The 21,998-nt window shown below is 33.0% G+C and overlaps 1 protein-coding gene across 1 annotated transcript; it reads right to left on the bottom strand.

The window, feature by feature from the left end:
- Positions 1-207: 207 nt before the first annotated feature.
- Positions 208-18,154, bottom strand: LOC124538538 (all trans-polyprenyl-diphosphate synthase PDSS2-like). Its single transcript, XM_047115625.1, has 5 exons — positions 18,123-18,154; positions 16,301-16,469; positions 15,719-16,019; positions 15,184-15,339; positions 208-815 (listed from the first exon to the last, which is right to left on the bottom strand). The coding sequence occupies exons 1-5, from the start codon at positions 18,152-18,154 to the stop codon at positions 259-261; spliced, it is 1,215 nt and encodes a 404-aa protein (XP_046971581.1). The 3' UTR covers positions 208-258.
- Positions 18,155-21,998: the final 3,844 nt, after the last annotated feature.

Below are 21,998 nucleotides of genomic sequence, written 5' to 3'. Positions count from 1 at the left end.
GCATTTCCGTGGCGTCATTATAGAGTCAGAAGTGAAATTTTAATTTATTACGTCACGGGTCCCGTATCACTGCATCGCAACTGACACCGCAGAGATAATTTTCATCAATTATAATTTTACTAATGGAATTAACCATCGAAAAGTATCTTTTATTTATTTTTTTCAAAATTTAAAAATAGCAAACGCAATTATATTGAATCATTTATTTTTTTGTAATACAATAATTATAATATAATTCACGGCCAATGAATAAATGCACTATTCCATGTATTGAAGTGTTTCATCATGAATTGTCAACGCCATCTTTTGTATCGCATTTCGTGCATCATCGACTGGAAATCTATCGCTGATTTTCAAGATGGCTGCCATTTCATCTTCTAACAGTAACGTCAAATATTCCAGAGATCTCGTCGCTCTTACCGCGTAATACAATTGTTTATATTCGATGGGCCTTTTCTCTAACTTTGCCTCCAAGATGTAGCTATACACAGTGGGATATTCCCATATCGCCAAAATTACAGGAGCCCCGACTAAGGAATACGAATACGGATGTGTGAAGAAATCTCTTACGTCAAGATAAAGTTGCCAAATTATCGCCAAGTGACCGCCAAGAATGTAACCGTCCCGTTCCATTTGCTCTCCTCGACGAGCCAGTTTCATAGCACCTTGGCAACCTTTGCCAAGAAGACTGCCCGATGTGAGCATTGTGCGTAAGAGCCATTCATCTTTCCCCCGCCCAAGGTAATCATTCGAACCAAGTTTGCCAAGATTGTCCTCACTCTCCCATTGATAATGAACATTCAAGTCGTTGCTTGCTGTCAAACATACATTATTTACATGAGAAACTCGTCACAACGGAATGAAATATATTTAAAAATAAAAATATGTAACACGTGCAAGTTAAAAATACACGTAATTAAATTCTGTAGTTTTATAATTATAACGTTGTGCAATAAATGTAATATGTGTAATATAAGGAAGCTGGAGTGATCAACGTAACTATTTAATTGGTTTTGGTTATACGATAAAATTTTACGTCACACCTTGCAATCGGTATGCACCTACGAAAGATAGAACTATGAAGTTCAATAGTCATGTTTATATTATGTAAGCGCTTCCGTATACACAACGAGATAGTGTTTGCGATGACGTAATAGAAACCATCACAAATTGACACTCTAAAGTAACCTAGATTCTTAATAGAAATAGATTATAGTAAAAAAAAAGTACATTACATCCAAATTTAAACCAGATTCTAGTGATATTACTTATTACAACAACAGCCTGTAAATTCCCAATGGTGGGCTAAAGGCCTCCTCTCCCATTGAGGAGAAGGTTTGGAACATATTCCACCACGCTGTTCCAATGCGGGTTGGTGGAATACACATGTGGCAGAATTTCGATGAAATTTGTCACATACACGTTTCCTCACGATGTTTTCTTTCACCGCGGAGCACGAGATGAATTATTATAAAGACAAATTAAGCACATGAAACTGTGGTGCTTGTCCGGGTTTGAACCAGCAATCATCGGTTAAGATGCACGCGTTCTAACCACTGGGCCATCTCGACTCTTATAAACTATTAATATGATATTACTTATTAACAACCTTTTATTAATATAAACAGTCTACAATCGGTTACGTGGCTTATTTATTTAAAATGCTTGTTTAACCCTTTCACCGCCAGACTTTTTACCGATTGGCGTGCCCCCAGCGCCCGGCACATTTAACAATAAAATAATACCTACAAAAAATAGGGTTGTGGGTACATTTTTTTATGTCGATGTCGATATTTGGCTATAATAATGATATTGTATTTACGAGCTTGGTTAACCAACAACTACATACATACTTACCTACTACAGTATACTCTACTACAGAATGAAAATTTAAAAAATAATACATTACAATTATTATTATAATTTTTATACATCTAAGTCGACAAACAAGCGTAGGGCTCACCTGATGGTAAGTGACAACCGTAGCTTGTAACACTAAAAACTAAAAGCACCTCAAGCGCATTGCCGAACACCCCCCCAGGAGCTCTGGTCACCTTACTCACAGTCGGGCTACTCCATATTTCGAGGAGGATATGTCTTGCTTTAACCCTACCTTGAAATAACTTGAAATAAGACTAAAAAAAAAATAAAAAAAATAAAATAAAAATTATAATTACTGTTCATCAATAATAAAATCTTCGTCTGACACAAATTCATCATTGTCATCGACTTCTAGAATCCGCATTAATTATTCAGCAGTTATCATGGTAATTAAAACAGGAACATAAAACTATTACAAAAACACGCGCAACACTAATTGAAAGTTCCATACGGTTGTGACGTCATGAACGGTCGTGTTTATCCGACACAGGCGCTGGCTATGTTAGCAAAATGGACACAGTCTAGGGATGGGAATTTGCATTTATAGTTATCCATACAGAAATAACTAAATCGCTAATTTCTTAGAAAAATATAATTACACAGTAAAAACAACACGTTATTAAATAACAATAACTTAATGTGCTTTTTTTATTAAATAAGTTGGTCTTTAATACAATATTTTTTTTTAATAAATATTCCATATCTTGTAAATTTTTAACATTATGTCTCATCACTACGGTCGGATAAATACGACACAGGCGTTGGAAGTCAATGCATTTTCTCCTGAATAATATTAGTAAATTTACCGTAATGAAATAGCATTTTATTTTATTTCTTGATATAGTAAATGTGAATTATAAGACTAAATAAAAGATTGAATAGATAAACTTTCGAAAAAAATATGTATTTTAGGCTAAAACATCATAATACCTTTAGAAATTGAATATATAATAGACAGGGTTTTGTGTCGGATAAATCCGACTCAGGCGGAATGAGCCCGAAATGTTTTGTCGGATAAATCCGACTCTGGCGGTGAAAGGGTTAAATAAGTAAGAAGTAAATATTAACTCTAATATTGCGGATTAAAACTCAGTCAAGCACAATTTAGTTTTCAAATGCTTAAACTATGCTTATAATATAAATAAAATTTTAACAAAAAGAAAAACCGACTTCACACAAAACACTATTTTAAAACAAATGAATATGCACGAAAAAGTAATAAAAATAATTGCGTATTCAACATATTTTTTAGAGTCTTCCTAAGTTAAATGAAATGAAAAATATTAGACTACTTAAAAGTCGATTAACGATTATATCATGTAGTTATAGTTATTGGTATATTTGGAGCCGGTGTCAGCCACGGTGCCCTTGTCCCAACAATCAAAAGAAAGAAGCGATACGAGCCCCTTGATTGATCCAGTATATTATTGTGTAAAAGGTAATTTGTAAAAAACATATTTGTTAAAGTATTCTCGTATTGTTTTTTGATATATATATACTGTAGGGTTTTATTGGCTGACACCGACTCCAAATATAACAATAATTATAACTACATGATATAATCGTTAATCGACTTTTAAGTAGTCTAATATTTTTCATTTCATTTAACTTAGGAAGACTCTAAAAAATATGTTGAATACGCAATTATTTTTATTACTTTTTCGTGCATATTCATTTGTTTTAAAATAGTGTTTTGTGTGAAGTCGGTTTTTCTTTTTGTTAAAATTTTATTTATTTTTTTATTTTAAGTGAAGCTGATGTTGACTAACTAATTTTTTTTAATATGGATAGATTAAGCGTTCCGTTTATATGAGTAAGAAACTACTTCGAGGACAATTTCAAAGGAAACTTGCGAATAAAGCAAAAATAGACTTTCGAAAATGCGGATTTAATACGTCACGCGGCGTAAACTACAAGGATCCCTCGAAAGAGCTGTAATCGAACTCAGCAAAAAAACTTTGAAAAAGACCAACTATATTTCGTACATCATATGACATCACATCACATACACAAAATTTGATTAAAGATAGTAAGAAATTCTACCCCATATCGCACCCTAACTGCGAGCCGTATAGGAGTTCCATCACTACATAGTATAAAACAAAGTCGCTTTCTCTGTCCCTATATCTTTAAATCTACGCAACGGATTTTGATGCGGTTTTTTTTAAAAGATAGTGTGATTCAAGGGGAAGGTTTGTGTATATAATACATGAACAATATAGCAAAGAAACACTGATAATTTTAGAAGTTTGCGATGTGATGTCGTATATAAACAAATTCTGTAGTATATTTAGTATCAGTATTGCACCCGTGCGAAGCCGGGGTGGGTAGCTAGTTGATTATAATATTCGACTATGATAATTACATAAACATAACCACATTACGGAAGGTGACTCAAATATCCAAATAACCTATAAATAAAAGATTCGACCGAGTATCGCTAACGTGCTCCTCAGAATTGTTCCGTTCCCTTCCGTTCCGTTACTTTGTCATGGATCCTGTGCTCAGAACCTTACCAAACTTTCACCAAATTACCCTTGAAGTATATATTTTATAATAAAAAAAGAATTATCAAAATTGGTTAACGTGATTTTCAGTTATTCACCTATTTGTCGCGCATATACATAATGCAAATTTAAGACTTATGTCGTTTTCACATGGATACCATCATCGGAAAAAAAAATAAAAAAAATGGGACCCCACGGGAAGCACTACCTTTCAAATAAAAAAAAAATTATCAAAATCGGTCCACCCAGTGAAAAGTTATGAGGTAACAAACATAAAAAAAAAAAAAAAAAAAAAAAAAAAAAAAAAAAAATACAGACGAATTGATAACCTCCTCCTTTTGGAAGTCGGTTGAAAACACATTTCGTCAAACATCGAGTGTCCAATCCTACTCCTTTAGAGCAAAGAAGTCTACCCATAAATAAAATTTTAACAAAAAGAAAAACCGACTTCAAACAAAACACTATTTTAAAACAAATAAAAATGCACTAAAAAATAATAAAAATAATTGCATATTTTACATATTTTTTAGAGTCCTCCTAGGTAAAATGAAATGAAAAATATTAGACTACTTAAAAGTGGATTTACGATTATATAATGTAGTTATAATTATTGTTATATTTGGAGTCGGTGTCAGCCAATAAAACCCTACAGTATATCTATCAAAAAACAATACGAGAATACTTTAACAAATATGTTTTTTATAAATTACCTTTTACACAATAATATACTGGATCAATCAAGGGGCTCGTATCGCTTCTTTCTTTTGATTGTTGGGGCAAGGGCACCGTAGCTGACACCGGCTCCAAATATACCAATAATTATAACTACATTATATAATCGTAAATCCAATTTTAAGTAGTCTAATATTTTTCATTTCATTTTACCTAGGAGGACTCTAAAAAATATGTAAAATATGCAATTATTTTTATTATTTTTTAGTGCATTTTTATTTGTTTTAAAATAGTGTTTTGTTTGAAGTCGGTTTTTCTTTTTGTTAAAATTTTATTTATCAATCCAAGTAACCTTAATGCAGAGAAAATAAACTCAAACTCAAATAACTTTGTTCAATGTAGAAGCATTATAATTTCTTATTAATAGTCAAATATAATATAAACAGAGGTAGGTCGCGTTTAATAGCTTAAGCAAGTCAAGCCTACTTGCAAAGCATAACGAATAGTTACTATTCCATTTATTAGTAATAACGAACCGTCTCGGCTTCGCACGGGTGTAATTCTGATAGTAAATATACTAAAGATTTTTTTTTGTGTTTTAGTATATTGTCCATATAATATATACAAAAACCTTCCTCCAGAATCACTCTGTTTATTAAAATCGAACGCATTAAAATCCGTTGTGTAATTCAAAAGATCTAAGCATATATACGAACAGACAGCGGTAAGCGACTCTGTTTTACTTACTATGTGATCGCGCCAATTAATGAAGATGGAGAAATGAGAAGAGTATTTTGCTCTTGAATAGTAAATTTAATCAATTTGACATAATTTATGATATTATTTGACGTCCAAGTCTACAAGCACAATCTTTTTTCTTAAAAAAAAATGATGTCTCGATTTACAAAATTACGTTTTACGGCTCGAAAGCTTTGTTGTCATAAATTTCGACCAATGACGTCACATGAAGTCAAGGTCAAATTTGTTTATTTATCATTACCCCACCAAAGAGCTTCCTCCACTAGAATAAAATATTCATTTACGTGAATATAGTCACAAACACAGCTCGTTTTCCCTACATAATATGTCGTATATATGTCGTTTTTCTAATTGCAACATGCAGGGTGGGGGGTTGGGCGCTCTGCAATTTGCAGCGCACGCGACGTCACAGTGACTGATGTTGGTCAGGCTTTTACTGCGGAATTCGACCACCAATCATAGCATGGTTTAGGTGTCAAATTAAGTATAAACGATTGGCATGGAGTATGGTGATAAATAATTTGTAATACAGGTTTGATATACGAGTTATTGACGCATCAACGAATTTTCATGTGCTTTATCATCGAGCCGAGATGGCCCAGTGGTTGGAACGCGTATCTTAACCGGTGATGGCGGGTTCAAACCCAGGTAAGCCGTGCTTTATTTGTGTAATTCAACGCATGAGGGAACAGCGTGATGGAATTCTCTTCAAAGCGAGAGAAGGCCAGCAGTAGGAAATTTACAAGCTGTTGTTGTTGGGCTTTGTTAAGTTATTAACTTACATGTTGTATCGGATGAAATGACTATGATGATACTATGTATAGGTATCAACCATCACCACTACATCGATATAATCGATATAACCTTATTCGATATCGATATTTTGTTATAAGATATCAATTTTTAAATTTGAAACATTTTTTAAATAAACCGAAGTTAGAGTTGTAACTATACCGGGCATTGGAAAGCATGTTAAGCTATTGGTTATGCGACCCACTGTCTAGTCAAGCATTAAATTATGAAATAATCCATCAAAAGAATACAATTAAAATTTTGTTATAACTCATATTGAATCTGTGTGATATCCTGTGGAATTTCCTAATCCTTGAGATCCGCTGTTGTTGAAATTCTGTTAAGAGATAGGTATTTTCCGAGAAAATCATTATTACATTTTATATTAACAGGAATGTATAGAAAAACTATCCTACGCAAAATACAAACGGCTATTATTTAACCTCCTGTCAATCAATTTTATTAGTTTAAAACTTCTTTAAAAACAGTTTTAAGTTTGATTTATTAATTAAAAAGTAATCTTATAAATATAATTAACTCGAAACCAAATTGAAATTAGACTAATACTTAAAAACACAAATCACTGGGTTTCACGTATTCATTAAAAAATAAACAGGATATTTTGTAAAGAGGTTATATGTAAATTGATCTGTATTAAATGTTCGTTCAGTAATTTTGTAATACGATTGTTATAATTTACATTATGCGTTGTGAAATCGTTAAATGGTTAATATTATGTACTTTATTACAATAAACGATCAACACTTGTAATTTTCCGTACAATTAATTTTATTGAGAATAACAATATTCGAACGAGAATGGTTTGTTAAACCATTAAACTAATTTAATATGGAAATACAGCTACCAGAAGCTATTGCTATTTTACTATGAAATATTGATCTCCAAAGGGAAATGTCTTTTTTTTATAAAAATCATTAATATTATTATGTTAAAGGAATTCAGAGGTAATCTGACGTTATATCGTACCATAATGTAACTAAAAAAATTAAGTCCTGAAATGTACATTAAAATTTTATAAACGTATTTTTCATAATTCCTACACTCATAAAAAAAAACAGAAATATGCAAAATAGAATTTCCCATTTGAAATTTAATGAATTCAACGGCAGGTAAATTGCGATGGTTAAAATAACCACAGTTAAATTACGAATGACGTAATAATGCAGTAAAGCCAAATAGCTCGGTGTTTCACCACATTCGTTACAGCGGCCATGTTTGTTTTTGAAGCGCGCGAAATTGTCCAGATTTCGCGCGCTTTTCAACTGTTATGTTTACATCTGACAAAAATACATTCAGTTTTGGATATTACGTTATTCCCTAGCATTTAAGTAATATATACTTACTAATAATTTGAAGGTAAACTGCATTTATAATAAAAAAATAAGTAATACGTGTAAACTGAAAACATTAACAGTTATGTAATAAAATTTAAAAACTTGTGTTGATTATAAATTATTATTATAAATTAAGTTTGAGTATAAAAAATAATAAATAAATCTTTATTAGACTTTTTGACGCTTCGACATATATATCACCTTTTTAAAAAGCAGTAGATATACAACATATATAAGGCATGTTATTCGTTTTACAATGTACGTTTCAGGAATAGTTAAACTTATATCGTGGGATAAGATACATAGCATTTGCTGATGCAGCTTCAGCTTTGTTACAGCGGGTGATGGCTTCCTCTCTTTGCAACTTTCTGTTACTCATTCAATGTTTGAGCATTATCAGATTTTTCCGGCGAAGTGATTGAACGCGAAAATTTAATTAAATTGAAGAAATAAGGCAATCTTCTAATGACCTACAATTCTTACAGAGAACATTTTCTTTTGAGATCGATATTAATAACAATAAAAAAACATATCATTCTCTCGATTTGACTTTAGAAGTAAATTAACTATTATTACAGGTGTTGCCATAAGTTTGTTATTAGTAAACCAATATTCAGATTAACCAGAGCTAAGGTCTTTCTTGAAGACATTCGAAATATCTAAACACACTTTATTTTTCTCCTTTAAAATGGCTTTTGCAAACACAAGTGTCTATCTATATTTTATTGGTGAATGTTGAATGCCATTATAAATTTATGTTAGCAATTTTTTAACACATTTAGTTTATAGGTGAGTCGGTATGTTGACTTATCCACAGATATAGGTAAACATCCTAACTCGACCTGTCGTACTCAGAATAGGTTATACCTAAATTAGTGCATATTATACCTAGTTAGTATATTTCCTAAGCATTTTCCTTAACTGGTGAGAAGCAGCAAAACTTATCCAGGTTTAAGAGCATCACAAGCCGATTAAAGCCGAACAAATATGAGATCTTAGGTCAATTGTGTTATTTATATTAAAAAAAAATATATAATGACCTCTTAAAACCTCTCGAGGCGGTTTTTCGAGGAGGTCGAGGTTGTTTTTTATTAGAGTTTGAAGGAAACCCGGCATTAATCCGTCTGCATGAAAGCCGCGGCCTGCCGGGACGCGGCGGGGGGCTGGCAGGTGCTCCGTGCTTCGAGAAAAAAAAAATGGTGAAAAAAACGATCTGACAAGAAACTATGTTTTTAGTATATCTGGTGCCGTATGTGTTTTGTTAATTTTTTTTATACAATAATAAGCTTAAACGATAATTTTACAATATGACACTTCGAAATAGATACACCTAATAATTATATTTATATATTTTATATTATTGCAACTATATAATATAATAGGTATAGCAATAATACAATCTAGCGATCTATCAAATAGTTCAATTAAAAAAAAAAACCTTTTACATGATTTATCAATTAGCTGTCTAATTTGTAAATTATTTTATTAAAAAACAATGCAGCATTGGGAGATAATAATCATAACAGACTCATATTTAAACATTTTCCCACGAGACCCTAATATTTAAAAAAAAATACATGCCCCTTGCACTCGCGTCTCGACTGCGCGGGCGCAGCGCAAGCAGAACCAATCGCTCAGTTATGGGGATACGATTATTTCTTATTTTTGAGACATTTCGCCTTATAGTGACGTTAGTTCACACTGGGATTTAATAAATTACGTCATTGAACTAACTTTATTATCAAATAACGTTTAAGAACCAATATAAAAGTCTGCAGTCTGTTTTGCGATGTAATGGTAATAGCTTGGATTGAGACTGCTTGACCCAATGATGTTCTAGTAAACAGATATGTCATTAACGCGCAAAAAGTGGAGACTAGAAAACGTCCTAATTGGGACGTTTGCCTTTAGTCGTTTTCATCATAATTATGCCAGTAATACGTTATAATACATCATAATTATGTAGTAATACGTTTTGCCTAATTAAAACATCTAGTTATCCCTTTTTCTTATTGTTTTTATCAAGCTATCCTTTTTACTTGTATCGAAATGTAAAATAAACGGTCCCCGGCGCAGCACACTTTTTTCTGTTGTTTAGTATGGATATAACATATCTGTTTATTAGAATATCATTGGCTCAATGGCGTAACTATCGTAGGGCAGGCGGTGCAGTGCACCAGGGCCCCCGAGCTCAGGGGGCCCTTTGAACTAAATCTTAAGCTTCTTAAAGGGTAATTATTAGTTGAAGAGGGATGGGAAAGAGGGCGAAGGCCTGATTCTTTTTCTGTGCACCGGGGCCTTTCCTCAACCAGCTACGCCACTGCATTGGCTTGACCTATTGGCGTTCTAACTTCTAGGACAACCTATCAGCTTAATTAAATGGGTAAATAGCAGGAATGTTATGTACATATATATAATATCAGAACTGGATATGGATACGAATACGGATACCGGGTTGTTTTCAGTTACGAATATGAATGTAAATTATTAAGAAATTGTAGGAGAGATAATCACAAGGCAACAGTTTGACTTTATTAGTAGGATACTATTTGGTACGTATATACAGAAATAAACAAGTGTTAAAACCTTTTTAAGGTACGCTTTTTAAGTATAACAACACTTTGCAAATAAACATTTTTTTACAGGATTCGAATAATGTTTCGGTTTCCGTTACGGTTTCTGATATCTATAACATCTCTAGTAAATAGGAATATAAGATATAAGAAGTCTGTATCATTTATTGTTATGGCAATATGGTTGACTAGCGTGATATCAAAAATAATATAAATTATTTTATAAATTTAATTCGAGTGCATAAAAAAATAATTGCACTCTTAAGACTATTTTTTTTCTAATTTTAAATATTAGCAAACAAAGGTCTTAATCCCAAACAACAAACACTATTCAAATCGGTTTATGAGTGACGAAAGGTGAAAAGGTACTCTTTTCTGAACCTCATACGTGCAAACTTTTACGGTAATCAGTCAAAAGGTGTTTATCTTGAACATATATACTAACATATTCATTTTGATAAATGTATAGATGAAATATACGTATATTAAAATTGAGTGGACAAGTAACGCGTATAATATTTAAATTACCAACTTGCACACAACATTGTCGTCTGGAATGGTGGCAGGAACGCATTTCCACATTCGCAATTCAGATTCTTCCCACGAAACTAGCTTTAATATAATCAGGAAATGCGAAGAACTTTATTGAAGTTTATAACCAAACATTTATATTAATTTATTCGTAGTGAACCGCTTAAAAAGAATCCGTACTTTGAACTTACTTGACTTGTAAAATTACGATTTAGGAATGCTTACTACGTATTAAGGCGTTCTTGAATTAAATGTACTTCAATATATCATATATAAGCAAACCCGGCTTCGCACGGGTGCAATGCTGATACTAAATATACTACAGATTTTTTACATCACATTGGAATCCGTCAATATTGTCAGTGTTACTTTACTATATTGTCCATGTATTATAGAGAAAAACCTTCCTCTCGAATCGAATCACTCTATCTATTAAAAAAACCGCATCAAAATCCGTTGCGTTATTTTATAGATATAAGCATACATAAGGACTGACAGTGGTAATCGACTTTGTTCAATACTATGTAATGATAATTATGATAGTGACGATGAACGTTTGAAATAGTATTCGTCAATACGACTAAGAGATTCTAATTTCGAGCCCCAGTTCGGTTCAGTGAAAATGTTAATGAGTTTTTCTATCAAAAATAACTCCCATGAGTATAATATCAAAGGCAGGAAAACATCGTGTGAAAACCTGCATGTGTCTAATTTCATAGAAATTGTGCCACATGTGTATTTCACAAACATCCATTGGAACAGAGGGGAGGAATATGTTTCAAACCTTCTCAAAAGGAGAAGAGGCCTTAGTCCAGCAGTGGGAAATTTACAAATTGTTGGGTATCATATCAGCTACTGACAGATTACTATAACCTGGAAAAATTGGAGGTCCTACCGTTCAACACGTCATGCCAGATTCCATTTGATTATAATAGCCAGTGCACTTATGTCTGTGGACACTTTTTAGTCTATTTGTTTCTCTCATGAGAACTGCTGACAGTACTCGGTCAATAGGACATCATAATCACATACAGATTACATTTGAAGTACTTGCAACTAGTACCACCTATTTATATTTTATTAAACTGGCAACTTTCCAATAACAAGCGGGACTTTCTACCATTAAGTTCGACCTGACGTCTGAAACCACGATTGACAGCGCTGCATTATTTTTCATTAGTGTGATGTCACATAAACTATAAAACGAATATTTCATTTAAATTGCCGACGTATTTATTGAACACTCTTATACGTGGAACACGAGGCGGACATAACATCTATTCGCATTTGCAAGTCAATCTTAAGACAAGCTGATATTCTTAATTGCGTCGTATTATATATCAGCTGACTGGAAAATATTTTTGTAAAGGTTATCTTTGTATCAATATCATTGTATCAAAAGACATATAGCCTCGCATATATTTTCTTTCCGATTAAGGAAAACGCTACACTGCAGGACAAGGTATGATTTATTAATACTATATACACATAAATGTATTATGTGTATATAGTATTAATAAATCACATGGAACATGAGGAGTACATGGAAGTTTTGCAGCTATTGTTCAATTTTATCTCAGATTCGGTAGTGTAGTTATTAAGAATATGTTAACTTCACCAGTAATTAATAATTTAAATGACAATACTTTTGATTAATTTAGAGAAAGAGTATTCGCTCCTCAATACTGGGAATATGTTTTTTTTTTGTTTATAATTCGAGAGTTGTTTATAAGTAAACCATTATAAATATTTACATTTTGTTATTTTAATGCTCTTTCCAAACATCTCGCCAGTATTTCAAAATTGCGATGGATTTATTAAAGCACTGTTCGCTTACAATTGACAAATGACATATTAAAAAAGTATACGCACATAAAAAAATAGTCATTGATCATATGTAATTGAATTCTTTGTTTAATATTTTTAGATGGATATCCCCATGAGATTATACCTGTTCTTGCCACGACTGTAACCTAATGCAGTGCAACCTTAATATAATGAACCTAAATATAACGAATTCCTCGTTTTAAGAAATAATTCGTAATCCCCTTGAATTGTCCATAAGAGTCAATGTAAAATATACCTTTGCATTGCGAACATTTTTTGCGAACAACCTCTTTATAACGAATTTTCAAGTATAAAGAAAAAGTATAAATACCTCTAATTAACGAATGTTGTCAATCCAAAACCTATATATAAAGTTCCCATCGAGATATGTACGCACTTTTACGGAATTTATTGCATTTTATTTTGATTATTTATCTAAGAAAAAGTTTTTGTTACCAAGCTAATTGTTTTTAAATAGAAAATACATAAATAAAATTTTAACAAAAAGAAAAACCGACTTCAAACAAAACACTATTTTAAAACAAATGAATATGCACGAAAAAGTAAAAAAAATAATTGCGTATTCAACATATTTTTTAGAGTCTTCCTAAGTTAAATGAAATGAAAAATATTAGACTACTTAAAAGTCGATTAACGATTATATCATGTAGTTATAGTTATTGGTATATTTGGAGCCGGTGTCAGCCACGGTGCCCTTGCCCCAACAATCAAAAGAAAGAAGCGCGTATCGCTTGATTGATCTAGTATATTATTGTATAAAAGGTAATTTGTAAAAAACATACTTGTTAAAGTATTCTCGTATTGTTTTTTGATAGATATACTGTAGGGTTTTATTGGCTGACACCGACTCCAAATATAACAATAATTATATCTACATGATATAATCGTTAATCGACTTTTAAGTAGTCTAATATTTTTCATTTCATTTAACTTAGGAAGACTCTAAAAAATATGTTGAATACGCAATTATTTTTTTTACTTTTTCGTGCATATTCATTTGTTTTAAAATAGTGTTTTGTTTGAAGTCGGTTTTTCTTTTTGTTAAAATTTTATTTATTTTTTGATTTTAAGTGAAGCTGATGTTGACTAACTAATTTTTTTTAATATGGATAGATTAAGCGTTCCGTTTATATGAGTCAGAAACTACTTCGAGGACAATTTCAAAGGAAACTTGCGAATAAAGCAAAAATAGACTTTCGAAAATGCGGATGTAATACGTCACGCGGCGTAAACTACAAGGATCCCTCGAAAGAGCTGTAATCGAACTCAGCAAAAAAACTTTGAAAAAGACAAACTATATTTCGTCATCATATGACATCACATCACATACACAAAATTTGATTAAAGATAGTAAGAAATTCTGCCCCATATAGCACCCTAACTGCGAGCCGTATAGGAGTTCCATCACTACATAGTATAAAACAAAGTCGCTTTCTCTGTCCCTATATCTATAAATCTACGCAACGGATTTTGATGCGGTTTTTTTTAAAAGATAGTGTGATTCAAGGGGAAGGTTTGTGTATATAATACATGAACAATATAGTAAAGAAACACTGATAATTTTAGAAGTTTGCGATGTGATGTCTTATATAAACAAATTCTGTAGTATATTTAGTATCAGTATTGCACCCGTGCGAAGCCGGGGTGGGTAGCTAGTTGATTATAATATTCGACTATGATAATTACATAAACATAACCACATTACGGAAGGTGACTCAAATATCCAAATAACCTATAAATAAAAGATTCGACCGAGTATCGCTAACGTGCTCCTCAGAATTGTTCCGTTCCGTTCCGTTCTGTTACTTTGTCATGGATCCTGTGCTCAGAATCTTACCAAACTTTCACCAAATTACCCTTGAAGTATATATTTTATAATAAAAAAAGAATTATCAAAATTGGTTAACGTGATTTTCAGTTATTCACCTATTTGTCGCGCATATACATAATGCAAATTTAAGACTTATGTCGTTTTCACATGGATACCATCATCGGAAAAAAAAAATAAAAAAAATGGGACCCCACGGGAAGCACTACCTTTCAAACAAAAAAAAATTTATCAAAATCGGTCCACCCAGTGAAAAGTTATGAGGTAACAAACATAAAAAAAAAAAAAAAAAAAAAAAAAAAAAAAAATACAGACGAATTGATAACCTCCTCCTTTTGGAAGTCGGTTGAAAAGTGATACAATTTTTGGTTAGTAGATATTTGGTGATAAATTTTAATAGAAAATTTTGCCATTATTATGGACATCATGCTAGTCACCTTTAGGCTTACTCGGCAGAGGATTGTTATCATCATCGCGCTCTCCCAAGAAGTCACCTTCCACGAGGTCCCTAAGACCAGTCGATATCAACTCTGTTACCTCTGTGTTTCGAAGTCCACCCAAACCCTTTAGACACGTCGCTAGAAGATAATCCCCTAAAATATACTGAACACTTAGATTTATGAATAATTAAAAACCTATATACTACGATTCTTCGATCGAAAATTTTCTTCTTTTCTTCCGATGGAAAAATAATATAAAAGATATAAATTTTTTTTCTTTTACTTAGTCTTTTACTTTTACTGTTTAGTTGTTTAAAAACTATGTACTGGAATGATTTATTTAATATTTCGATAATGGAGTGGAAAATTTTGTACAGCGCTCAGGCGTGGTGTTATTATCAAATCCAAAGCTAAATAAAAGCCACTTTGTGTACACTCTGTATTCCATCGCTGTGTCGAATCCAATAGTAGATGCCCAGAAGCATTTAAGCCCTACCACTACAATTTTAAATACAGTTTCAAAAACACTAACCCGTCAAAAGAACAATTTTATTTCCGTATAAGAGATCCGTGTATTTATCCCCATGTTTCTGCTTCTCCTTCAAGTTAGCCATCGTCTTATGGATCATGTGACCTGTTCTCTTCATCTCTACGATCTCCGCCAACGCCCTCTGGGTGTGGAGAACTCCTGAAGTATGCTGATCTATCATGTTATGTGGTAAGCCGGCTGCTTTCGATACTAGGAGAATTATTAAGCCGACGGATTGAAGATTGCTTTTGGAACCAATTAAAAGATTCTTTGCAGATTTCAGAAGTGGATGATTTGTTCCGACCTGTGGAAATGAAACTCGTACTACTAACACGCATCAAAGATATTGTACAAAGAATGATTTTAAACTAAAGTCAATTTAAGAGTAAAATTCATTAACTATATTAAATATTTCCACGAACGCCAATATTGCCTATTTTAATTCTGATATAAATATGAATGGGTCAAACGCATCGAGTATATGAACAATTTAAGTATTTTAATTAAAAATTAACGTCAACTCCATAGTACATTCTTGATCATGATTTCATTCATTCTCATTATACTTGACTCAGCGGAACTTACTAGTTTCCTAAGATGTATCGCTGTATTAGCAATCTCATCATTCAATAACCATCTCAGATTGAGAAATGACGTGGGATAACCCACAATCTGTTCCGCCTCCGTGACAACATTCCGCCAGTCCAGCTCCTCTCGTTGACCGGCGCCGACCTCGCTCCAACTTGAGAACGCCCTTGATGAAACATTTCCGAAACATACAACAACAACAACAACAGCCTGTAAATTCCCACTGCTGGGCTAAAGGCCTCCTCTCCCTTTGAGAAGAAGGCTTGGAACATATTCCACCACGCTGTTCCAATGCGGGTTGGTGGAATACACATGTGGTAGAATTTCTATGAAATTTATCACATGCAGATTTCCTCACGATGTTTTCCTTTACCGCTGAGCACGAAGATGAATTATAAAGACAAATTAAGCACATGAATCAGCGGTGCTTGCCTGGATTTGAACCCGCAATCATCGGTTAAGATGCGCGCGTTCTTACCACTGAGCCATCTCGACTCTAACCTATATAAAACATATATACAATTCAATGGAAACCTGAAAATAAGTCCTGTGGTCACATTGTAAACTCACACACAATATTAGTAGATGGATGGTCAAATAGGCCACTTGATGGTAAGTGGTCACCAACACCAGTATGGTTAGAAATATTAATCATTCCTTACATCACCAATGCGCTACAAACCTAAGCTAACCCAACCAAACCGGAACACGACAATAAGTGTTTCTATTATGGAAGAATATCTGGTACCTATCCACTGCCAACTATTACAGTCTGGAATTCTAAAATTATTTGATGAATAAACTCTTTAAGTTTTATAGCCCAATCCGAGTTTACAGCCTTGCCACGCTATCTACGTAACCAATCAATCAAAATAAACTAATATTCAAGTAGGCTTTCACAAGCACTTTTGAATCGTCATTTAACGCCCATTAAGTGAAGCTACCACCTGTTCGGAAAGCAGATTCTACCGAGAAGAACCGGCAAGAAACTCTATAGTTACTCTTTTTCAACATTTACCAATTACTTTTTCAACTGTCAACCATGACCAAATACCACTATTAATTGTGACCATTGTCTACAATTTCCGGATGAACATGATGAATGACGTTTCGATTTAACACAATCAAAGATATAAAGAATTAAATAAACTCTTAAAAACACATATGATTAGTACTTAAATATAAATTAAACTTAAATATACCGGTGGTAAAATCGGTAACAGACCAACCAACCCAATAGTTAGATTTTTCCATCAATCATTTACATGTAACAAGAATTAACATTGTTTTCTTTTGAATTTGTTTCGACTTCAACATTATAAAACAACCGTATTTAAAATATGCTAAAAATAAACAAATAAAATAATAATGGTGTACATATTTTGGAATTAATTATATATATTTTACCTTTTAAATGTGTTTCTTAATGAGATTTTATCGTTGAAAAAGGACAAAAGTTTATTCGACAGCATTGATACAGTTTTATTCCCAAAACTCTAAATAAGATCGGGTATTCTTTTCGTTTCTTTTTATGTCAAATATTATTTTCTACCTAAATATATTTTAAAGTGTCAAATATAATACAGAATAATAATGTTATGGCAGAAGAATGAATTATATATGCAATTAAAACCTCCTTTCTAAAAACAAATACTTAATTCTCACACTTACTTGTACCTCAAAATGTAAAAAAAACGTAAATTTATAGTGAATTTTATTTTTCGGAATGATTATTTTAGGTCGGGTGACATTTAACATAGTTTAATTCGTAAAAGAAAATAAAATCACAATAGTTAATACTGTGGTTGCGCACACGCACCAAAAATTATCAGACGTGGCTTCCGTTGACATTTGAATATTTAAAAAATTATACTCGTAATACGTTTGTCTCATCATTAAAATTGTTTTACGGTCAACGATTTGCGTTCGGGCTTTTATAAAACGAAAAGGTCAGCGCTGTTAGAAAATAAATATCTTATAACGACCTTTCATTGTTTGTTAGGTACAGCGAAGTTTTTGATCTTTATCTTTGTATGCAAACGCAATATTTTTACAGCTGTTTAACAGGCAGACTTGTAAGTGATGACCTGGTGATTAATGGACAATGGCATTTTAAGAAATATTTAATACCTGTTACATCACTAATCCGCTACCAATCATTAGAGCAAAGGACATTCCTCATACCTTACCTTCGCTGGCTCAATAAATAAATATGAGACAACATCACATACATTACTCTGATCCCAATGTAAGTAGCTGAAGCACTTGCGTTATGGAAATCAGAAGTAACGACGGTACCACAAACACCCAGACCCAAGACAACATAGAAAACTAATGGTAATCTACATCGGCTCGGCCGGGAATCGAACCCGAGACCTCAGAGTGGCGTACCCATGAAAACCGGTGTACACACCACTCGACCATGGAGGTCGTCAATGCCGACCACAATGTCGGGATCAAGCACTATTCTTTAGATCGTCCCCTTTCCTTTAAAATATATTTTTAAGAGATATTCTGAGGTGCCTTACCAAAGACAACTGATGAAACTCTCCGACCTTTAACCCTGCCTTTTGCACCCTTGATTAAGACTGCAGATGGACGGACATGATTCTTTAACTTTCAATATTAATCTAAAAGTAAGACATCCCATTACGGGTATATAGTAACAGCCTGTAAATTTGCCTCTGCTGAGCTAAGGCTGCTTCTACCCTTAAGGAGAAGGTTAGGAGCTTCTTCCACTACGATACTTCCATGCGGGTTGGTAGTGGTGGATTCACATGCAGCAAAATTTTGTTTTCATTCGACATATGCAGGCTTCTTCACGATGTTCTGGCTATCTCGCTCTATAGCCCCTTTTACCTTTCGAAGATATTATTTTGGAGTTAATTCCACCTCGCTGGTCTAATGCGGGTTGGTTGATGAACATAGGGTTAATTTTCATCGGGTTCCTATTAGTTTGAACTCACTGCCGAGCACGAAAATAAAAAAAGGGTTTTCTGGCCCGAATTCGAACCTGCAATCTTCTGTTAAGATCCGCGTATCCTAACAACTAAGCCATGTCTGCATTTATTAATTTTTTTTATATTATTACTAGCAAACAGCTTAGTTTACATTTCACAGAAGATTTTATACAAAACTACAAATAGGCATTTCTTTCAAAATATTCCTCTTAAAAGTAATAAATAACTTTAAATATACAAAGTTAAAAATACCGTCCTCCATAGTTTATACTTTTTGATTTCATAATAATCTTCGCTTAAACCATAGATTGTAACAAAATAAGGCGCGTAGCTTTTTTTTTAATTCGAGTCCGCGGGGTGGCTGCAATTAAAAAAGCGCATGCTATCATTAGCCGAGCGGTTAAACGCTGGCGTTTATAATTATAACGAAATAACACGTGCATCCAAGAAAATGGAGATAGCGGGGTTGATTCGAAAATTTAATTTTATAATTATGGACAGGATTCAATGGATGGAATTGGATTTAATCTTCGTTCTGATCTCCGAGATGGATTTGTTTTTTGTAAGCCAACTTGAAGTGTTTTGTTTTTAAAACTCGCAACTTTATATTAGACTAGTTTTTAGTGTAGTCTAGAGCGTTTTAGGGGTTTGGTTGTCATGTGTTAGATAAAAAAGTAGCCTATGTCCTTCTATGAAGTTAAAATTTACTTCATAGCAAATTTCATAAAATCCGGCTTAGCACTTTGGTAGTGAAAGAGGACGGAAATACTTTCACACATTTACATTTATTATACTAGTATAGATTATTTAAAGCACTGGGTTCTACGTTTCTAGCACTCCTTTATCATTTAACTCCGTATATTTTGTTACGGAAGCTTTAATTTCAAACTAAAAAATTTTAATATCATAGATAAATAATAATCACACATAACAAAATAAGCAAGTCTGTACTTCTAACTAGCTTCACATATATTTCAAATCAATCTTCGTAAATTAGAAAACTGTTCGTCCAGCGCTGTATTAACAAGTTACAACTGTCTACCGGCAATTAAATTCATGATTATAAGATTTTGAGTGAATCACGAATGCGGTTTTATTTTACTTAGTTAAAACCTACTTGCGAGTTTTGTGTTTCATTTCCTATAAGGAAATCATCCAAATGAGCGATTTTATAATTCGTCTACAAAACATCTATTAATTATTTAGAAGTTCTATGTGCATGAGTGCACTACATCCGACATGACCGACTGCCGAGTTTACGTGCTTTCCGAGGTTCCAGAGAGTAACACTGCTAAGTTCTTCATCAACCTCCTGCCCTTATCCCAATATTATTTGGGGTCGGCGCAGCATGTCTTCTCCTTCCATACTTCTCTGTCAGACAACACAAGTAATATTCTTTCTAGCCATATCGTCTTTCACACAATCCATTCATCGTTTCCTTGGTCGTCGTCTACCTCTATATCCATCTACATCCATGCTCAAGGCCTTCCTCACAATGTGTTCCTCATTCCTCCGCATTACATGCCCATACCATGATAGCCGCCTTCCACATAACTTCTCGGCTATCGGTGTCATTTTCAAACTTCCTCTTATGTACTCATTCCTCACTCTATCCATTCGCGTAACACTGCTAAGTTCTTATTTACATTAATTCTGGTAGTGGTAAACATGTTATTTTAATTACCTTTTTAACGTAAGTATCATTATTATTGTAGATTCTCCTGGGATTATTTTTTTTTTACCATTAATCGTTTAATAATTTTTCATTTGGAAATAAAAGCGAACTACTAACTTTATTACTGGTTCTTATTTTTATTCTAGAGAAGAACCAGTCGTAACTCTATTTTAGTATATACCAGTTCTCCAGCCTACCTTCTATAATTGTAACCGTATAAAAAAACTTTTAATCGTATAAAGAAAATATTAGATAATTATACAATATTCATGCGTGTAAATAATTGATACTTCTAAAATAAATAAACTTTACGTACATTAACGATTATAGTCATTATAATGTTCGCATAAAGTTTACGATGATATTAAAATGACAACTACTGTACTTTTATACAACACAAATCGATAATGCGATATTAATTTATATCGATTCCGCAACGGTAGCATCCATGTTTCAATAAAACACAATATTTATTAAGGAAATAAAATATCGATCGATCGAGAAATATTGTTTATCTGTGCTCGTATAACATGGCGTCCGTGGTGGTCAGCTGATGGCACCATGTGGAGCTCTCAGGCACGTTGCGTTGTAACTTGTTACTTTACGACTCATAAGTTTTAACCATATGTTTTGTATTTTCCATTATCTAGTACTTATAATAGTTATTCTCTTATCTATTCTATCTGATACATACCATATCTATATTCAATATTAATATTATAAACGTGAAAGTAACTCTGTCGCTCTTCCACGTCCAAACCGCTGCACTGAATCGTATTTGATCAAATTTGGTATGAAGCAAACTTGAACTTTTTTTGCCTGACAATCAACACCCTAAAACACGAGCGAAACCGCGGGCGACTACTAGTATATTATATGCATAAGTTGCAGTGACCGAGTGGTTAAAATAAAACACATGAGTCTAAACTCTTAACGTATAATTGCTAAACTCACAACCTAGACAAACACCACTGAGCTCCCATGTGCTTAATTTGAGTTTGAAATTCATCTCGTGCATAGTGGAGAAGGAAAAGATCGCGTGAGGGGTAAAAATCTGCCA

Source organism: Vanessa cardui, chromosome 20 (assembly GCF_905220365.1).
Source record: "Vanessa cardui chromosome 20, ilVanCard2.1, whole genome shotgun sequence".
In the NCBI taxonomy this organism is placed as follows: domain Eukaryota; kingdom Metazoa; phylum Arthropoda; class Insecta; order Lepidoptera; family Nymphalidae; genus Vanessa; species Vanessa cardui.
This window is presented reverse-complemented; position numbering and strand designations above follow the sequence as displayed.

What these genes read in the sequence shown, in the direction of transcription:
- LOC124538538 (XM_047115625.1), bottom strand. Translation starts at nt 18,154, where the DNA reads ATGTCAACGGAAGCCACGTCTGATAATTTTTG. An exon ending in GCCACGTCTGATAATTTTTG is followed by an intron (nt 16,470 to 18,122) that starts GTGCGTGTGCGC and finishes TGTTTCATCAAG; the next exon opens with GGCGTTCTCAAGTTGGAGCG. An exon ending in TCTGCCGAGTAAGCCTAAAG is followed by an intron (nt 816 to 15,183) that starts GTGACTAGCATG and finishes TATGTTTGACAG; the next exon opens with CAAGCAACGACTTGAATGTT.